The sequence below is a fragment of the Polypterus senegalus genome, chromosome 12 (assembly GCF_016835505.1).
Source record: "Polypterus senegalus isolate Bchr_013 chromosome 12, ASM1683550v1, whole genome shotgun sequence".
NCBI classification, from domain to species: Eukaryota; Metazoa; Chordata; class Cladistia; order Polypteriformes; family Polypteridae; genus Polypterus; species Polypterus senegalus.
The window spans coordinates 132,087,349-132,109,871 of NC_053165.1; the positions used below are offsets into that span (position 1 = coordinate 132,087,349).

The 22,523-nt window shown below is 39.8% G+C and overlaps 1 protein-coding gene across 2 annotated transcripts in view; it reads right to left on the minus strand.

Annotated features, from left to right (window-relative positions):
* Positions 1-12,271: 12,271 nt before the first annotated feature.
* Positions 12,272-22,523, minus strand: part of bbs4 (Bardet-Biedl syndrome 4) — a 58,038-nt gene continuing 47,786 nt past the window's right edge. For both annotated transcript variants that reach the window (XM_039773446.1, XM_039773447.1), the window contains 5 exons: positions 21,513-21,684; positions 17,872-17,941; positions 16,993-17,137; positions 13,861-14,071; positions 12,272-12,775 (listed from right to left, as the gene is read on the minus strand). In XM_039773446.1, coding sequence (XP_039629380.1) covers positions 12,672-12,775; positions 13,861-14,071; positions 16,993-17,137; positions 17,872-17,941; positions 21,513-21,684 — 702 coding nt within the window. In that variant the 3' untranslated portion in view covers positions 12,272-12,671. The remainder of the gene's footprint in view (positions 12,776-13,860; positions 14,072-16,992; positions 17,138-17,871; positions 17,942-21,512; positions 21,685-22,523) is intronic.

The window sequence follows — 22,523 nt, forward strand, 5'->3', positions numbered from 1 at the left end:
GTCACCGTCCTGCTCCACTGACAGATTGAGGAGATCATTCCTCCCCCACACTATGCGACACTTCAATTCCACTCGGGGGGGTTAAATGACAACATTATACAAAGTTATTGTCTGTTTTTACCAGCATTGTTATCACTCTTTAATTTAATATTGTTTTTTGTCTCAGTATGCTGCTGCTGGAGTATGTGAATTTCCCCTTGGGATTAATAAAGTATCTATCTATCTATCTGTCGTGCAAAATTTACCGTAAACAATTTTCCAACTGTGTTCTTGATGAACTCATTTTAAAGTCCGAGTCTCGATCCACTGGACTAATTCCCTTCATAATTTTAAACACTTCCTTTTAATCTCCTTTTTTTCTTAATCTTTCCTCATAACTCATCCCCTGTAGCCCTGGAATCCACCTAGTCGCTCTATTCTGGACTTTTCCAGACAAGAACAAGTGGAATGGAACAGTTCTCCTCATCCCTTTAACAACTCTAGAATGATATGGAGAGTGTCTTCTGGAGGCTTGACATGGTTGATCAAACTGGGAACATCAAGAAGTATAGATTTGTTGAAAGAACCACTTGCCTCTCTCTGCCACAAGCTATTGAGCGATGGTACGCATGTTGACCTCAAGAAGACCAAAGCAAGAGACTACCTGAGACCCAAGGAGATACTCAGCACCCTGTATTTGGCTAGGTGGTTTCACTGGTTCATCCCACAATTAGATAGATAGAAAGATAGATAGATACTTTATTAATCCCAAGGGGAAATTCACATAATCCAGAAGCAGTATACTGATACAAAGAAACAATATTAAATTAAATAGTAATAAAAATGAAAAGAATTAAAATAAAATTAATGTTCGCATTTACTCCCCCGGGTGGAATTGAAGAGTCACATAGTGTGGGGGAGGAACGATCTCCTCAGTCTGTCAGTGGAACAGGACAGTGACAAAAGACTGTCACTGAAGCTACTCCTCTGTCTGGAGATGACACTGTTCAGTGGATTCTTCATGATTGACAGGAGTTTGCTTAGTGCCCGTCGCTCTGCCACAGATGTTAAACTGTCCAACTTTAATCCTACAATGGAGCCTGCCTTCTTAACAAGTTTGTCCAGGCGTGAGGCGTCTTTCATCTTTATGCTGCCACCCCAGCACACCACCGCGTAGAAGAGGACACTCGCCACAACCGTCTGGTAGAACATCTGCAGCATCTTACTGCAGATGTTGAAGGATGCCAACCTTCTCAGAAAGTATAGTCTGCTCTGACCTTTCTTACATAGAGCATCAGTATTGGCAGTCCAGTCCAATTTGTCATCCAGCTGCACTCCCAGATATTTAAAGGTCTGCACCCTCTGCACACAGTCACCTCTGATGATCACAGGGTCCATGAGGGGCCTGGGCCTCCTAAAATCCACCACCAGCTCCTTGGTCTTGCTGGTGTTAAGGTGTAATTGGTTTGAGTCGCACCATTTAACAAAGTCTTTGATTAACTTTCTGTACTCCTCCTCCTGCCCACTCCTGATGCAGCCCACAATAGCAGTGTCATCAGCGAACTTTTGCACATGGCAGGACTCCGAGTCATATTGGAAGTCTGATGTGTATAGATTGAACAGGACCGGAGAAAGTACAGTCCCCTGCGGCGCCCCTGTACTGCTGCACACAATGTCAGACCTGCAGTTCCCAAGACGCACATATTGAGGTCTGTCTGTAAGATAGTCCACAATCCATGCCACAAGGTGTGAATCTACTCCCATCTCAGTCAGCTTATCCCTAAGGAGCAGAGGTTGGATGGTGTTGAAGGCGCTAGAGAAGTCCAAAAACATAATTCTTACAGCACCACTGCCTCTGTCCAGGTGGGAGAGGGATCGATGAAGCATATAGATGATGGCATCCTCTGCTCTCACCTTCTCCTGGTATGCGAACTGCAGAGGGTCGAGGGCGTGACGGACCTGTGGCCTCAGGTGGTGAAGCAGCAGCCGCTCCATGGTCTTCATCAGATGTGACGTCAGAGCAACAGGCCGGAAGTCACTCAGCTCACTAGGACGTGATACCTTTGGGACAGGAGTGATACAAGATGTTTTCCAAAGCCTTGGGATTCTCCCCTGTTCCAGGCTCAGGTTGAAGATGCGCTGTAGAGGACTTCCCAGTTTCAATGCACAGGTCTTCAGCAATCGTGGCGATACACCATCTGGACCCACTGCTTTGCTGGCACAAAGTCTTTTCAGCTCTCTGCTCACCTGGGGCCTCATGTATAAACGGTGCGTACGCAAAGAAATGTTGCGTAAGAACTTTTTCACATTCAAATCGCGATGTATAAAACCTACACTTGGCGTAAAGCCACGCACTTTTCCACGGTACCTCATGTCTTGTCATACACAAGTTCTCCGCTCGGTTTTGCAGACTGGCGGCACCCAGTGTCAAAGCAATGCTACTGTTCCTGTGTGATTACTCATTATTTTCATGACGCGGCTTTATAAATACACAGAAACTAACCCCATATTGTTTATTAGTGTAATACATCTGATTGTAATTAACTCATAACAATATAATGGTCCACAGAATGGTCAAACTCTTCTAAATACCATAACTGCTTTAGCGTTGTTACTCTCACTTCTTCTTCTTCTTCTTCTTCTTTCGGCTCCTCCCGTTAGGAGTTGCCACAGCGGATCATCTTTTTCCATATTACTCTCACTGCACGACTCGGAGTATTTATATCACTGTATCTGAGTGTGAATCACAGCAGCAGCTGATCAGAAAGAGAATTATCAGTATACAGCTTCAAGGACACGCTGTCTCAGCCACTGCAAAATGTTTTAAAGCCTTTCCTGTACGGACCTCGCGGTTCAGAAACAGTTTAATCCCAAGAACTTTAAATGCAGCCAATCAAGTGCTCCTTGTAGAACTGTTTGTACTTATAAGTACAATCACCCCACTGTAAACTTGCACTACAGTTATAATATCTCACAACCTGAGCCACTTTATAAAGCGTATTTACATATGATGCGATATCATTTTTAAGGTGAAATGCAGCAAAATATGTTTGTTAAATTATACACATAAAACTTTAACTTCATTTAAATAATCTATATTCCTCACTGGGAGTGTCGTGAAGGATAGAATAATTAAACATGTACTACGAAGATATTTCAATGTTCTTTAAACGTTTTGAAGAATCGGCGCTAAGCTTACAGATGGCTTAACTTCTATTACAGAGCTGATTGTGTGGTGATCGGTTACTTGGGGAAAGAAAAGCACTGACTGCAGTGACGGCTACGCCAATATATATTGAATATAAAACAGAAAGAGAAAATAACACCACAGCTAAAACGCAGCGACAAATTTCGACAAAAGATAAATGCTTGTCATGAGCACGAGGCTCATGAAACACATGTTTAATAACGTGCTTTAACTCCTATCATCATGAAAATGACATCACGTATACATCTCAGTATTTTAGTTATTCAGAGAGCTGTAATATCACGAATGTAATGGACTCTGTGTCCAGTTGGAGGAAGAGAGCCGGTTTAAAAAGCAAGTAGTGATTCACACACATAGAGCACATAGAAAATCAAATACAAAACAAAGCATTTAACGTGCTACTTTAATTACGATGTAATTTTGAGAAACTGGTTAATTAAACGATTTTAAGATGAAGTTTATAATGTTCTACTAAATGATAAAATAAACTACGTGATTAAAGTGGAAAATTCGAGATTGAAGTTGACATTTCGTGCTTTTTCCCCACTGTGTGCCTTTTTCTCTGTACCCTAATAAACTTTCATATGACACTCAGACAGTGGGCTTACAACTCGGCTTTTCACGGCGACTTTGATATGTGACTTCTTTTTTATTTCTGTGCACTGTGCGATTTTGTGAATGTGAGCTTTCAAGTTTCTCCAACACGCTATATGTCACTCGATCAACTTCATTTTGTTGATTATACCACGGTTTATTTGAACAAATAGTATGGTTTTCCTTTGCCTCCACTTGGTATTCGCTGAAATTCTTATATTTTCCCCGTGCTTTTCCCATTGTCTTTTCACAGAAGGCTGCCCTTAAGGGCGATTTATATTGATTTGCATATTCAAATAGGCGTAATTCTGGGAGGATTTGGGGCGTTACAAAATGCGTGCGGCGTTAGTTTTCACGCTGATCGGGATTTATGTAGCGGAAGAACGTGGAAGTTGGAGTACATACAGATTCCTGCATCTGGATTTTTCTGTGCGTAAGCACATTTCGGCTTTTGTGCTTACGCCATGTTATAGTGCGAGTTCTACGCTTGGCGTTATACATGAGGCCCCTGGGCTGCTGTAATTGTGGGTGGGGATGTCTCACCTATGCTGGTATCAGCAGAAGGATGGTTGGAGGATGCAGTACTCTGAGGTGAGAGTGGGTTACTGTGATCAAACCTATTAAAGAAGTTGTTCATTTGGTTTGCTCTCTCCACGTCTGTCTCGATGGCAGCACCCCGCTTCAAGCTGCAGCCAGTGATAATCTTCATCCCATCCCACACTTCCTTCATACTGTTGTTCTGCAACTTCTGCTCCAGCTTTCTCCTGTACTGCTCTTTCGCCGCCCTGAGCTGGACTCGGAGTTCCTTCTGCACGCGCTTGAGCTCATGCTGATCACCACCTTTAAAAGCCCTTTTCTTCTGGTTCAAAAGGCCCTTGATGTCACTTGTAACCCATGGCTTGTTGTTAGCATAGCAGCGTACTGTTCTTACTGGAACTACAATGTCCATACAGAAGTTGATGTAATCAGTTGTGCATTCAACAGCCTCTTCAATGTTCTCACTATGTGACCCAAGCAGTATATTCTCTATATAGTCTGTAGTTCCAAAGCAGTCTCTCAGAGCCTGCTCTGCCTCAGGGGACCACTTCCTGAATGAGCGTGTAGTTGTAGGTAGCGCCCTCACTCTTGGTTTGTATTGAGGCTGAAGCAGAACCAGGTTATGATCTGCTTTCCCAAGCGCAGGCAGTGGGGTGGCGCTGTATGCGTCTTTAACGTTTGCATACAGTAGGTCAATAGTCCTGTTTCCCCGAGTTTTACAATCCACATACTGGAAGAAGGCAGGTAATGTTTTATCCAGCGTTACATGGTTAAAGTCTCCAGCGATTAGCACAAGTGCCTCAGGGTGCTGCGTTTGTAACTTAGCAACTGCGGAATGAATGATGTCACTCGCCATCTCCGCGTTCGCTTGAGGGGGGATGTAAACAATAACAGCAATCACGTGTCCAAACTCTCTGGGCAAGTAATAGGGGCGGAGACTTACGGCCAACAGTTCGATGTCCCTGCAGCAAGTGGAGATTTTAACGTTTACATGTCCTGAGTTGCACCACTTTGTATTGACATAGAGAGCGAGTCCTCCTCCTTTCTTCTTTCCACAGGTACTTGCGTCTCTGTCCGCTCTAACTGTGTAAACCCGGGTAGCTCCACGTTAGCATCTGGGATGATAGACGTTAGCCGTTTCACTAAAACACAGCAAGCTGCATTCTCTGTAGGTTCTGACATTTTTCACCAGCACAGCCAGTTCGTCGATCTTATTTTGTAGTGAGTTTACATTTCCCAGGATCACAGAAGGCACCGACGGTTTATAACGCCATTTTCTCTCAAGTTGTCTCGATTTAATCTTATTTTTTATCTTTGCCGGCTCGGCTGCCCCGATATCATCTTCTTACCTCGTCAGGTAAATAAGGAACCACACCGGCATAAGCATTTCTTCTCAGTGCTTTAAGCAGTTCCACATAAAAGAAAGTGGTAGAAGTGATCAGTGAGATAGAGAAAAATAGAGATAAAAAGGTAAAAAGATAAAGTCATATACGGAGCTGCTGGAAAGGCTGCCACTCGGATGCGGCGCCGGAAATGATAGTTATCAATTCACTGACATCATAGCCATACTATGGTGGTTGTTGTGCCATGACTCATTTCATACTCTGAAGAAGGATTTAGCATCGACAGTCTCAGCTTAGCCTTATTTCAACATTGTCCATTCCCAGACAGAAGGTAGAGAAGATGATTTCTGTATGAGGTACTGAGTACCATTACTCCACAACGGAGAAGGAGTACCTCGCTGCCGTGTGGTCTATAGAGAAGTAGCACCATTTCTTGCAGGGATCTAAGGTTAAAATCCATATGGACCACAGGACTCTGACCTGGGCTTCTCACTTCAGCAGGTGGGTGCTGTGCCTGCAGCAATAATAGTTCAAGGTGGTGTTGCCATAAGAGCTGTGAGAATGGTGTGCTTAATGCACCTCGACATACTACACATCAAATGAAAATTCAGAGTCTCGTGTTTCCGATGATATAAACCATTTTGACACACAACAACCACAGCACTGACACTAAATCCTTTTTTACAGAGAAGTAAATATTTTTTAAGAGCTGACTTTTCCTACCTTTGAAGGCTCTCTGCCAGTCAAACATCAATATTTCCAAGCAATATTGATCTCATTCTGTCTGTAAGGCTCCAGGGAATATAATCCAGTAAAACGATTAGGTCCAAAACACACGATAGATCCTCAAAGGGACAAAAACTCCAGAAAACGTTTTTTAACTCAAGACTAGCTCCGACATTTTTTTTCATTTCTATTGATCATATCAGACGTAATTTGTTTCTGTCGGTGATAACCATGCTAAAGCATGTTACACGGAAGTGTTAGCTTCTGATTGACACCTAAGTTGGCCAATTACGATGGGTCTGGGGGGTGACTGGCACCTCGTATAGCCAACGAGTGTCACAGACAGCTGAACGATGACGCACAACTCCAAACCCTGGTAGAATCTACCAGTTTGACTGGACGCTGTGAGTGTCACTCCAAACTTACAGCCAATGAGCAGCTGAGCGCGTAGATATGTAACTTGCCATACCAACTTGTAAACAAAACCGATCGGAGCTGCGCGAAGCTGGCATTTGTGCCAGTCTGTAGACTTGGTGAGTGGTTGTTTATTGTGATTTCACCTAGTTTTTTTCACATTTTAAATATGGAAATAGTACAGATAAACGTAAATACACTCTCGATTAAATAATAGATGCATGTACGCGGCGTGACAGTGATCAATCGGCCCAGGTGACGTCTAATGGCAGAGAGCGACACGTGCCACGCCCTTGTGCTTTCTGCCTGCTAACGATTGCTACAATCAGTGGCACATGGAAAAACGCTGAGCTGTATTGTAACAGTTTGTAAAAAAATGTATATAGTTTGTGTGCATTTTATTAAAAAAGTAAAAAATAATATATATATATATATATATATATATATATATATATATATATATATATTTAGCCCATAAGACTTGTTTTGACTATTTTTATATTGAAATGTGTATTTTTTATTGTTTTTATTATTTTTATAACTAATAGAGTGACACGGTGTGTAGATATAGATTCCTTTAGGTGTAAGCTTTCAGTAGAGCCCTCATTGATATACTGTATGTGTTTTTTATGAAGTCAAAGTGTTTCTGTCCATTCGTGCAGCTTACAATGGCGCTAATGGATTCTCAGTTCAAAGTTGAATGAAATAAACCTTAAACCCTACTGAATACGTCCATTTTTTTAAGCCAAAATTGCTATTGCCAGTGTGTGGGTGTTTGTTTTAGGGAGGAAACAAAGCACAAACCAAAACATTGTGACACTCAGCCATTTTAAAACAGGACTGTACACTTTACTCCATTACTCATCTTCTTTTGCAGCATTGTTCAGGGTCAGGGGTGAGGATTCACTTAGACAAGTCCTCACCAAGCGCTGCTACTGACACTGAATGTTGATGCCCAGATATGAACTGCTGTCGGTGTTCTGTACAAATCTAGGCAATAATAACTGAAAACACGATCACTTAAGCTTATATCATTATTTCAGCGGCCACTTCCACCATGCGGCGACATGAAAACTCTGTTCACCCAAACCGCATGCCACTTTTTCCCCAGCTCCTTGTCGGTATCGGGAGCACATTCTCAGTTGGCAGTGATCTGTCACGTGAGGTACGGCTGATCGAGCCTCCAACCAAGGTGATGGTGGCTCTGCAGTCTGTGCCTTCACCACCCCCTTGGCCCTTGGAACCGCTGCCTGTGGAGCTCCGTTTATGCCAACTTCTGCAGGTGGCACAGAGTGTAATGCCCGCCTCACAGCACCAGCGTCTGCATGAGTTGTTTGCATGTTCTCCTCCTGTATTTATGCACTGATTGTTATTTATACAAAGTACAAGGAAACTCTTGTGTGCCATTTGCACTACTCAGACACTCAGTGCGACTCTCGCTCGGTAGAACATGTACAATAACAACAGAATGTATTGGGTGAAAAGGAAGTGCCATTTACGAAAAAACAAGCACATGCTGTGAGCGTGTAACTGCGCCTTAGTACAAACCACAGCAGAACATAACTGTTGAAAAAACAGAACTGCAGAGGAAAAAGTAGAATAATAAGCCAAATACAGCTTGGTGCTGGGGGGCTTATCAGGCTGTCATAACTCCACCCAGGATGGCGGCTGTCAGCTGACAAGAGAACACGAAATGTATTCTTACTTCAAGAAAAATAGTTCCAAAAATCTGTGATAAAATGAATTCTTCTGGTTTCCTTTAGTTATCACAAGGATGCTTCATAAATGTGAAGGGCGTATTTTTTTTTTTTTTAACTTCTACAAAGTGGGTAGCTTTGGTAGGTTTTAAAGCTTTTACATTCAGCAGTGGTCTTGTGTAACATTGAGCCTAACATAAGCTCAAGAAAAGACAAGAGTTTTATAAATAAATAAATAAATAAATTTTAAATGCAGTGGTAAATTAAAATATACCCTGATTGTGAAGAAAGAACTTTGACTTGAAAAAAACCCAAAAAGGCCCCCCAAAAAAAAATACCCCACCACTGACAATTTCCAGTTCCATCTTGCTCTCTACACCAACTTTATTTGGGTGGGCTTCTACCATCATCTTCTGTGTAAGGCTGAATGTCACGGGCCCTGGCAGAGATGCTGTGCTGCTCCCTGAAACGAATCCAACAAAGTGATCAGTGCAGGGCTGAACACAGACAAGTAAGAAAAGCACACACTTGTAGGCATCTCAACACACAACAGCGATTTTGGTCTACGAGTCCTCTGAGAATGTGATCACACGCCCAAGGTGATGGCATGTCCCATTTCCACTGCGTACTCACCTCTGTGCTGTAATGCAGCTCTGCTCTCAAATGAATGTCTTTCTGTGGAATGTAAATCCAGACTCCCCGAGGTGCAGCTGTTTGAGGTTCATCACTGGTTGGCTGAGTGTGGGGGACACACTGGCCAATCCTGACCCGTACGTTCTTGACTAGGGATGGTGAATGTGCTGGCCATGAGAAACTCGACAAACAGCAGCAAAAGCAGGTTGAGTCGTATCTGTTTTTCCAGGAAGACATCTGCCATTTTGCTTGTGCAGGAACAAGATGAAGACCAACTGGATGATGGCCCCGACACAGGTAGTGCTGGTCAATGTCAAACTCCCAAAACAACAAACACAGTAGAATGAGCACAGTAGCTGATAGCACCCCATGCTCCCCTGTTCTCTGTCATGGCCATCACGTATTCCCAGGCAGATTCTGCTTTCATCCCTAAAGGTTCTTCCCTCCAATCAGCCTGTCTGGAGCAGCACAGAATTGTGCATTTGTGTCACTGTGTATTGAACAGTAAAACTATTCGGTTTAGTGCTGTTGCAAAGGGCATTTGAGCTGCGTAGTAGCAGCACATTGAGACAACAAAACTTTAAGACTAACTGCCACTGCACTGTGCATCTTAGAGCAGCGCACACATTGATGATCTCACAGACTTAGCACAGTGGAGAACATTATAAAATGAATACCCACACACATCATACAGACTGAGACAGCCATGAAATAGTGTGCAAGTGCAAATACACAAATTGGACCCTCTATAACAGATACAAATCCTAAAACACACCAGCAAACCTGCAACTGTCCCGATTTGTAGCGCAGTAGTGAATCAGCCTGCCTTACTTCCGAGTCAGAGAAAAATGAATACTGACCAATTCAAACTGTCGTGCTGCCCAGGGGAAAAACAAGGACTGGCTTCTAAATTTTAAGCTCTTATTTATTCTTAACTATTGGCACTGTGGTTAGTAAAGTGCACATCGCGTTTCTTCCGTGCTGCATTACTCCAAAGTACAGTGGAAGTGTCTCTGTGTTGTCTTCCAAGGCTGTTGTTTAATTTTCCTTAACATGAATCTCACAGATCCTGTGCTCAAGCGTGTATTTCATGTGGCCATTAGGCATTCTTTGTCTACCATGTGACGAGATATCATATACCCCTCGAGATTCATAAATTTTGAGATCTGCAGTTCAGGTTTTTTTTTTTTTTGCAAACTGGTCATGAACAAGTAAATGGGAAAGTTTTTGGAGCTTGGCAAAAGGTCACAGAAACTCACAAACAACACATGAGCCAAAAATATAGAAACGATTTTTGTATCACATAAAATATGTAAATAATAGTGTTAATGTAATATTTGTTAGTTGAAATGTGTACTATACAGTACCTTTAATATTAACAGTTAATTTGGTAAGAACTGTACAACTACCTACCTACCAGCTACCTTCCACCTTGACTGCTCCCTTAGTTATTCAGCACATCTCCTCCCAGCTGGCTAGCACTCGGCTCTCGCTCTCACTCTCACTTCTACCGGAAACCTGCGTAGCGCTCTAGTTAGTCATCCTTCTCAGCTCTTGCCATTCTCCAGCTTACGCTCACTTTCCCATTTTCTTCTTATCTGTGTGGCAAGCCCCTTGCATGTGCATGTTAGTGCCAGTTAACCAGCGGATTACCACTGTGATATGCCCACCACAGCTTGGGAGGGACCCCAAAGTATTATTTGTGAATGTGAAGGGGTGACCTGTACTTTTTGCTGATGCTTGGATTTTTTATGGTTATTAGAATAGGCTGGGCACGTAACAGATGAAGAGTATCAAAATCATCAAGAACTGGCAACTGCTATTTCAACTGCAAATTCTCATCAAGTTATCATGCTCTACATATTCATGTTTGTTTGTTTTCATTCTATATTTAATAGTTTACTGAAAACAAATGTACATTCTGGAGGTCCTGGTAAACCTAGAAACACAGCTACTGGACGATAGTGAAGAGTATTGATATTGAATTTCAAGGCTTTTTATAGGCCCCACAGTGGGCACATTTGTAACACCCCTGCAGTCTGCCTCACAGTGGTACTGCTTTTGATACCATTTAAAGAAAGAAGTGTCTGTTTAAAGTGGCTGATTTGTTTTCAGTGCTCTGCCCCATGAAACCATTCAGGAATGCATAACGGCCAGTCACCAATTACCAGTGTGCCATTGTTACCAAACAATGAGACACTCGACTGACTGCACAGGCCATAACAGAACTGGCTAGGGATTAATCTCATTAGTTAATCCATTTTTGGAGTCCACTATCTCCAGAACAGGCGCACAAGGAACTGGACCTGATCCCAACAAGTGTATGTGTGTGTGGTAGAATTACTGCTCAGCAAGACCCAAAACCAGCACTTGGTCATGGTGGGCCAACTCACATTATACGATTATTCAAGTATGCAGATTACTGAGGTGTGGGAGAATTTTAAATTATACAGAGTGAATGTGCAAACTCCACACAGACTGTGAGTAGACCAGGGCTTGAACCAAAGTCCCTGAAGCTGTAAGGCAGAAGCACCAGCCAGTACAGCACTTTGCCATCCACACACTGAGATAATGTGATCTATATGTTCTGCTCCAGGCTGTGACAGTAAGGTCTGAGCTCTTACAACTCATCAGTAGAATACGTAAAGTGTAAAGCAGACAGTGCAAGGCAGCTACAGTGTGGTGATAAAATAAATAAAAGAAGAGCTTTAATGGTGTAACTGGACACAGTAGACTGACGAAGGACAGCAAACGCGGATAGCTGAGGGCAAAAAAATCAGTCAAGAGTGAGATCAGGAGCAGTTCCAGTGCTCGTTAAAGTGAACTGAGAAAGAATTCATGTGTAAGCGTCGTTTCAATGAAGATGACGACTATGACTTCCCTGTGGGGCCATTAGTACAGCTAGTAGCAAAAAATCAAACACATAACTGAACAGCCAAGCTACAAAGCTCTGTGACAAAGTTGGCAGTGACGAGCGTTCACAAAACACACCTCCAGTTGGACATGTCGCTCTGTGCACCCATCTGACTTTGTTACTATTAAGCTCATCTGCAGTCCAGTAAGGAGTTTGGTTTCTTTTCCCACATTTATGTGCAATGGAAGTGCATCTCAGTAACTAGTAATTAAAAAATACAAAGCACTCATTTGTACAAATTTATTTCTAATATAAATTAACAGTAATATTACATTCCTCTTTTAAATAGTAAATACAGAGCTTTTTACAAACATAAAACTTGATTAATATATTTGCAAATACAAAACTTGTACAATTTCACATTATTAACATGTTTGAAATAATCCAACCTGTACAACTGAGATATATGTTTGGGGTGGGGAATGGCTTTAAAAATTCCTGTGTTTTTTTTTTTAAGCCTATCGAATAGGAACAGAATAAAAATTGTAATTGTGTTTAAAGTAGTTAAATACTTTCTTTAACAAAAATATTCTAATATATAAAAGGAATTCTAATGAAACACCTGAAAATCGAATGATTGAACTCTTTGTGTACCTCTGCGTTCGCTCCCGTCCTGTCCATGTTCCCTACTTGTCCTTGACTTCTGGAGTAAAGCCGGACTCGCCAGTGTTGGCGTCTGTACACACGTCAGGCTCCAGTGGCAAAGACGGGGGCTTTTGGCGACTCCCACCTGTATATTACAAAACAGACACCAAGTTCAACTTCACTTTCCATACTGGATAAAGAAAAAAGTAGGACAGGTCCCAGTGACCTTACCATCTGACAGTCATTTAGAGACAATGCTGGATTTAAGGACTCTGTTTCTCTTTATTATATATCTGTCTTATGTAAGTGTGTATTATTTCTTTTTCTGTGTACTATTTATGAATTGTTCTTATCTGGTTTGAATGTTTTTCTTTGACCTCTCGTAAAGCACTTTGAGCTTCTGTACATTACTTGTATGAAAATGTGCTACAGAAGTGTTGTTGTTGTATGTGGTGCCTACATATTAATGACGAGTTAACTCTGTGCCTGCAGTGGTGCGTGGGGATGGTGATAAAGGGGCCGACGATGTACTTGAGTAACGGCAGATAAAACGACCCAATATCAATTTTGATTATCAATCAAAAAGAAAGTTGATGTCGGTCACTAATGGCAACTACACTTTAAATTATTGTTTTAAATTACATTTATTTTATGGCTTTTGCAAATATTTTAGTTGCAATCTGGAGCCCTGGCATTTTAAACATCTGAACTGGCATTGCTTGTACAATAATCTGGAGTGCTCATTTTGACTGACTGCACAAAACACAGCTTTAACTTTTGGTTTTTTTTTTATTGTTTAAGGGCCTCTGAACATCACCTCACCCTGACAACAGTGCCAGGCTTTAGGATTATCAACCAGCACATTAGTCGGTAAAGCCCTGAACACCACTTTGATCCTACTCTGGCCATAAACAGGAAAGAATGAATGGTGGCTCTCACACGGTAATCACAGTAAATGCAAATTTAGAAATGTCACTCATTACTGCGCTTCCTCTTTTATTATCCTGCTAATGTACTTTAATTGAAAGCGTGCTGATTGGTGTTTTCCTGTTCATAACTCCTAAGGCAGCCACCATCACCACATTTCATCTTTTTAGCCTTATCTGATTTTACTTTAACTTAACTGACTTTAGTCAGGAATGAAAATACATATTCACTGTTAGACAATTGATGTTAAATGACTTTGTTAATGAAATAATCATCAAAATTTGGTGTCATTTGTTCACTCACCTGTTGAAAGCTGTATCGATTTACTGTAGCCAGCAGCTGACGACATTGCTTGGCCCAAAGCCTGGTTTGAGCCCAGAGGCTGCTGTAATGTCAAGGGTTTACTAGAAGAAGTATTTCTTTGCTTTGATTTCATATCTTTGGCTGGCTTAGTCCAAACAAGGTTCTCTCCAACCTGAAGAGCTGCTCCCATCTTCTGAGCCATTTCAACCATCTAACAAACAGAAAATTGATCCAATTTTTTGAGGACAGTTCACATTAGTAGAGAAAAACATTCAGTTTACTGGTTATAATCCAGTTGTACCAAAGTTGTCCTGTTGCCCCTTTTACCTTTCTCTTTTTGTCATCTTAACCTGATTTTCCTCACCAAATTATTTTTAACACCACAAAGATCACTGCTGTCAAACCCTACACTTGACACTCAAGCTGTCAGTTATATGTCACATATCGACAACATTCACTTTTCAGTCCCATCCCAACTCAGCAAGAAAACAGGTAACTAATTTCATAGGTAAACTGGGAGAAGTGGGCAAAAGGCAAGGCAAAAGAAAAGAAAAATAAACTGAAGCAACCGGAACCCAGATGAGAGGTAATAATCTACAAACGGACAAACCGAGAAGTAGAAGAGGCTGACTTTTATACAAGCTTGTGAAATCACGCCATGCACGATCCCTGATATCACCACTAGCAGTCGCCAGCATGAAAGTCCCAAAATATCCGTTTCCATAAAACAAATAAGTTGGAGACACGGGATAATGAGAAAAAAAAAGCTTGCATAAGTAAAGATGCATTCAAACAAAAAATATGACCACTGGATTCCTGAGTACAAAACCCCCCAAACGATGTCTGAAATATTTTTTTTTAGAGACACAGGAATGGTTTAGAAAATTAAATCAAACCTTGAAAATACTTACAGTCTCTAGCTAGTGTTGTGTTGACTGCAGACATGCATTAAAAAAGATAATTAAATTACACTGGCAAAGAATTCAGACTAATACTATATTATAAAGCAATGATTTCTTAGGTGAACTGACTTCATAGTGGAATGTAACATTACAGTTGTGAATTATCCTTGTCAACCTGAACTGTATCAGCAAATTAGAACATGCATAGAGAGCTGGCTATATATATATATATATATATATATATATATATATATATATATATATATATATATGTATGTATACTCAGTACACTGTTAACTATTTAAACCGGCTGCGCAATACATGACTGAGTCGGAGGGCATGTCAGACTTAACCACTGCAGTTTCTGAATCTCAGTAACAATAATCATCACCATAATAATTCTTCACATTTATCTAGTGCTTTTCTCACTACTCAAAGCGCTCTCCATGCAGGGAGGACCTGGGGCCCAAACCCTGCATGGATACACCTTCACAGTGCCAGATTACATAACACAACTTCTCATTACAATTTCAAATTTCCTAAGTATTCCATATTTGCCACTGGAAAATGAATGCGCTACTTGACAGTGGCCAGCTGAATGTTTACCGTGTGTGTGTGTTTAGCCACAGTCTTGGTCGGTCTTTCTCCATTTTTATATTCTATCGTGGTATGACAAACATGGCACACTGGACAGACAGGCCTAGTCTTCTGTTTACGTAGACCAGTCTTCCTCCTTTCCTTCTTGCTGCGTTGTATGCATTGTACTTCTGGTTGAGCGCTCATTGGTTGTCAATTCTGACACATACAGGAGCCCACCCATTGACAATTTTAGTGTCCCAAGTCTCTGACTGTGTCACTGGGGACATAACACCACGTGACTGGCGGTCACAGGCACATTTAACTACTTGCCATTACTTACTACAATCATCTAATGAAGGCAACAATTGAAAAATCATTGGAGAACTTAAGTAGTTTGACACATAAAGAAGATGTATCTATACTCTGTGAAAGAAACATAAATATATAGCATTATCTGCCTGCTTTCAAGACTTTAGTTGGCCTGTAATTTCCACAGTACCTGAAGACTGGATGAGCACCAAGACATGTGAGAATTTAGCCAGCGGATCTCAAAAAATGTATGCAATTTTGTCCTCAAACTTTCTCAATGTCTATTCCTTTCCACCTATCTGTTGTTTGGAACAGGAAATTCAAATACAAAGTTACAGAGCAATCTACAGGAAAGGTCAGATTTTGTGTGTAAGGTGAATAACAAAATACCTTTTGCTGTGCTAAAGAGGAAGTAGCTTTTTCATGGCCTTGTTTCAGCATTTAAACCAGCTAGGTGATAAATGTTGGTGGTGCCAGAAATCATTTCAATTTATTTTTACTTAAAAGAGCTGAATTTTCAAGTGAGTGAGCATCTTTTGCTGGCCATGCAGTACATATACGCCATGCAACTGCTCACACATCTTACATCGTTGTTTCCAGGGTTAGAGAGGCACATTTTACATTTAAAACCTTTTTCTTTGTTTTCTGCTCCATTTTTCCCACTATAAAGCCCCCTGTGATGCTCGACTGAAGGTGGGTACCCCAGCTGCCCAATGCAATGAATCCTCTGGGATGAAGCCTGGAAACAATGAAGAAGGACTTAACATTTACGAATGCCTGGTGGGGCTTGGTGGTCTTTTGGCCTTTCCTACACATTTTGTATTTTTCTCCATATTTGGTTTTTCTGTCCTCTCAGCTCTCTGACCTTGTAATTGTACTCATATTTACAGACTTAGAAAACAATACTATATATAAGGACTACTACTAATTCTACCATTCAACTAATTATACATCTCTTATACGTAAGCCAGCATTGTTTATTTTTTTGTTATTTTAATCATTATTATTCTTCTTTCTGTGTAATTTTTCCTTTGAGCCTGTGTTCGAAAATGTGCTGTAGAAATAAACGTTGTTACTCCTACACATTGTTCCAGCTTCATCTCACCATTATTCAGAATTGCCAACTTAAAAGTAGCTGAACCATCCTAAACATGTTCATAACCCAATTTCTTTCCTCTTTTTTTTATGGCTTCACCAAAACGTTACAATATGCAATTTAAAACATCAACCTATCTTGTGTGAAAATGTTGTCAGTTGTGTTCTCTTGTTCAGACTTTTCTTCTTAGTAACCCCCACACACATTTAATCAAAGCTGAGAAAACAGAAACACTCGTTCACTGACCTCTGGGTCAAACTCGGTGTTGTTACTGCTTTCCTTGATTTTATTCACTCTCCTCTCCATTTCCTGATATTGCTGTAGAGCTCCTTTTTTATCACCCTGGTTATACAAGAGGATGGCATAGTTGAGATTGACCAAGGGATTAAATCTACGTAGAAAGAAACATAGTGGCAGAATAAGAAACAATCAGATGAGAATTGCATATTTAAAATTACAACAGTTCTTTAGAAATGGTGAATGAACACTTAATGAATGAATTAATATATCTTCATTACTTTCTGCTGTAATTAATTTTTCTCTCTCAAAGAAAATCTGGCATGAAATGTATTATAAAGACTTCTTTCAATCCTAGCAAAGTCAGGTGGAGCTCAGCCAGACCTTTCTTCTGATGTGACCAAACAAGCCCACTTTATTTTTTTATTTAGGCTAAAACCAGAAACATATCTAAACCATTAAAATGCCAAACATTTTCTTAATACTTTTGATCAAAACAAAGAAGAAAATGAGTATATGACTACTAACCTGCTAGATTAAAGCTGGATTAAAACCTGAACGGGTTGTTCACTGTATTTTTATGACATATTTATATTTTATGTATTTGCTGGATAGAAAATGTAGCATATCTGTCATTGATTTTATTTTCACAGCAGTGAAACACGTAACTTCCTATCTCATAGATAAGGACCAGGCCTGGGATTTGAACCCATGCTGGTGGATCCCTGAGGGAACAGCATTGGCAACTGTGCCACTGAAATGGCCATGTAATATCTAAAGAAGTGCTGAATTGTTTCAGAATTATTTCAAATGACTACAAAGGACTCTTTAAAACATTAAACTTTATGATAATTCAGCTTTAAGCAGAAAAAGTATACAAACACTTACAACTCCAGGCTTGCAGCCTGTTCATATGACCTCTTGGCATTTTCTATATCTTCTAGGTTAGTCAGTGCAACTGTCAATTTAAACAAAGAGACATGTAATTTATATTTATTATTATTATGTTGACATTTTATGAAGTACGCCTTCAGATGATCAGAAAAAAAATCTTCATTTATCGTCAGTTGTTAGTAGCAACTACATGGGAACAGACAGCACAGAGTATCAAGAAGAAAGTAAAAAATGGTGACACATACTTAAAGAAACAAGTTAAGATCTAAATGTAATGAAGAATAACATAATGAAGAATTTGGATAAATAAGATACTATAGAACAGGGATGGGCAATGTCAGTCCTGGAGAGCCTCAGTGGCTACAAGGTTTTCATTCCAACCCAGTTGCTTAATTAGAAACCAATCCTTGCCAATCTCAGACCTTAGTTAATGTTATGGCTTGTTAGTCTGCAATGTAAGGCTCTTATATCGTAGATTTTTTTCCTTTCCAAGGATATCATCCAAATGATTTGAAGCCTAAATCGGATAATTTTCAGTCTGTCACATTTTTCTATTAAGTGTTTTATTAAACCAGACGGTCTATGATGAACACACACTGATATAAATGAAAATAAGCTAGATGGAGAATTATTGGCTGCTTTGTCATTTACATCTTATTGCTAATAAGGAGCCATTAAAACACTGAGTACAGCTGTTTTAGATTGAAATAAACAATTAAGGGTGGAGAACCTTAACAAGCAAGACCACTAAAATGAAGCATCAAAATGTCACTTAAGCAATAAGTGCGTCATCAGCAATAATTGACTTTTCATTAAGAAAGTGGGATGGAACAAAAACCTGCAGCCGCTGCGGCTCTCCAGGACCGACATTACCCACCCCTGCTATAGAACAATAAACAGGACTCAAAACAGTATGGTGATACAACGATTAATTAAAGGTTCTGATCTGCACTTTCAAAAACTCGAGTTTGATTCTCAGCTCAGCTGCTGCCTGTACTGATAGTGTGTGTCCTTTATGTGTGCATCAGCAACCCCCTCATATCTCAAAGACTTGCATGTTAGATTTACTGTGAACAGGCCTGACGCGAGGGGGTGCAGGTGTACGAATGGTTCAGCACCGAGATAGCATTCTCAGCCGGGGTTGGCTCTTGTTTTGTGACCATTGCTCGTAGTGTAGACTCCACTCCTGTCAACTCTACATCAGAATAAGTGAATTAGGGAAATGGACAAAAGAAAAATATTGTAAAGAACCTGAATATGACAAATGGTGATCTTTTAACACTTACAGCCTGTAGAGGTAGTCTGCTGCTTTTTTTTCATCACTATGAATTTTATACATTTTACAATCTCAGTAATAGTTCTGCATGTTGTACAACAGCAAAATTACTATTCTGTAGTTTTTTTACTACAGACAGCTATAACATAAGGACACCAAAAAGGCTGGAGTTTTTATCTTACCTTATACTGCATTATCGTTTGCTTACACTCTCACTGAAAGCCCTGAATTAACAAGAATGTATTTAAAAATGTGAAAAGGACCATATGACTACACCTCTCATTAATATAAATCTACAACTGTGTCCCTTTTCGTTACATGTCTGCAAAAGTCTTTTGTGTCAGCTCAAACCCAGATGTCCAACAGAAGAGAAAATATGGATACACACACAGTGGTGAAGATCCATCATGGAGTTAGGTCAACTAGCAGTGCTGTGACAGCAGACAATTCAAAGGCTATTAGCTGAATGGACACATAAAGTATGTGTTTTGGCTGAAAAGATTAAAATGAGACTAAAGTACAGAATGCCAGCTTTTATTTCTAAGCACTGTTTTACATAAATGTAATTGGAAAAAAATGACACTTGTTTTGGTTACATTTAGTATTTGGTCACATATCCTTTACACACAATAACTGCCCAAATTTGTGAGCCATTGACATTACCAGATTCTTGATAACTTCAACTGGCAGGCTCTGCCAAGCCTTTATGAGGGGTTCTTGCAGTTAATGCTCATTTTAGGACTTTTATAACATTTCAAGAGGTGAAATGCATTCTCATTGGGTTTACGTCAGGAGGCTGACTTGGTCACTCTATAAAATTTACAATTTTTCTTTCTGGCAAAAAAACCCTGGTTAGGCAGGCAGTATGTTTCAGGTTATTGTCTTGCTGTATTATATAAACCTTCATTTAGTTAGCTTGGAGGCGTTTGTTTAGATTTGAGAAGACCCTGCTCTTACTATCAATAAAGACTGTTGAGCCTTAAATGTCAATCTTTACCTCATCTGCCCATAATGCTTTGTTTCAGAACCATTCTGACTCATCTTTGCAAATTCCAGTTTGGCCTTTCTATTGTTGATGATGACGAAGGTTTTACATCTTGTAGTGCAGCTTCTGTTTTTTTTCTCTTTAATTCTTCTTTGAATGTGGACTACTGACACTTTCATCCCTGCAGCCTGTAGATTGGCTTTGGATGTTACTGTTGACTTTCGTTTCACAGGTCAAACAATCCTCCTGTCATCAACTGCAGTAGTCTTACTGGGATGGCCTGCTTATTGCAAATTGCATACACCTCCAGTGGTTTCTTGCTTATTCTAAATTTTCCATACTGTTGATTTTGGAATGCTCAGTTGTTCACCATTGGTTATGATGGGTATTTGCTTTAATTGAATTCTCAAAATTCCTTGCTTTTCAATCATATTCCATTCCCTAGTTTTCATCTTGTTTTTTGTATCTTTGATATCAACATCAGACCACAAATGCAAACTCAAATGGCTACACCCAGCTTGACACACTCAAAGCTCTTATATATATGAGCATTTAGAATCACCTCTCAGTTATTTGTCCCAATACTTCTAGAGGACTAAACACAACAAATGTCTCTTTTTCAATAATGGGTAACACTCTTTAGTTTAAGTACTGCAAAAATCCATCTATTACTCATTTACTGTTAGGCAACAAGGCCTTAACAAAGGCTTCTTCTGGTGTTTATAACACTTATAAAGCCTCAGTCAAGTGGTTAGTCATCTGTGCCAAGTGGCCTACTAAGATCACTTCCCTTTGGAACCATCAGAAGTGGCTTAAGTCGGACATGTTTTTTGATATTGCATACTTGAATATGAAGGATTTACAAGTCTTATATTGACCAGTAATTTTACCAGCATATCCAATGGTACACTGCACAGGTATGAATAGCCACTTTGTAAGTGTTACGAACACCAGGAGAAGCCTTTGTTAAGGTCCTGTTACGGAACAGTAAATGAGTAACAGCTGCAATTTTGCATACCTAAACTGTTGCCCGATGTTATGTTATACAGTATATAAAACACTGCTCAGAAACAAAAGCCAACATTCTGTACAATAGTCTCATATTCATCTTTTCACCTAGAACACTTTATGAATATATAACAAAACAAAGCCAATATTACCTCATTGTCCCAGTATTTTTGCTTCACACATCCTCTTCTAACAAGTTTCAGCAAACACTTGCAGTAAAGCCAACAGGCAGTTTACTAAGCTGACTCCACAGTACCTCACAAAATGCTTGTGTTTTTTGCATCAAGCTTGCAAGGGAAAATGGCTGTAATTTCAAGTTTAGTAAGAAAAGTAAAGTAAACCTAAATAAAACAGTAAAACAATTACCAGCCAACAGCATGTAGAGTTCTCCCATTTTTGGCTGTAGATTGATTGCAGCACTTAAAAAATGAAAGGCAGAGGCATACTGCTGCATGGTCAGGTGGACCAGACCAAGGTTATAGAGAATCTTCCAGTCAAAAGGTGCCAGATAATTTGCCCTTTTTAAACAGCTGATTGCCTACAAAGCAAGTAATTTGAAATGCACCTATTAAAACATATTCAAAACATTTGATAAAAGTAAAACAAGGATATTTACTTTTTTATTAAACGAAAATATTGTTAAAAAAAAAAAGTTAAATTATTAACCCTTCTCGAATCATGCTACAATTTTATTATTTCCATCAATACAGTAAATATGATTTATTGTAGCTGAATTTGTTTGACAGCCTGAACACTCACTCCTAAACTTTTCCACTCATTTATTAATGCTTTTTTGACTACAGCGCTATCGGTGCCACCACTCTTCTGGTAATGTCAGAGAGTTTATTTTATTCCCTTCTGATCACAGAAATCTGACCAGAGCATGTTATTAAATGTCACAGAGCAACATGGTACTGACATCACTGCACCATAACTGTACAGTATACACCAACTGCAGAATATGGGCAAGGTATGGCTATGCTCATAAATTTACATACCCTGGCATGACTGATCAGGCAAAAGACATTTCATTTACCTTTAATGTAATCCATATCTACTATATATATATATATATATATATATATATATATATATATATATATATATATATATATATATATATATAAAATCCTATGCCTAAAAGTGCAATGATTTTGTGCAACAATTTTATGTGATGTTTTTATGTCATGTCTTTTGCCATGTGTTTGCAGAGAAGCCTGTATCACAGCTGAAGTGGCTGGTGGGTTTTTCTTAGCAGCTTGACAAATGATCTTGGTGGTTATGCCCAAAATCTCGGTTGGTCTACCTGACCGTGGCTTTGTAACATCACAGCCTCTAACTTATTCTATTTTTTTTTTGTCAGAGTCTGAGTACTAC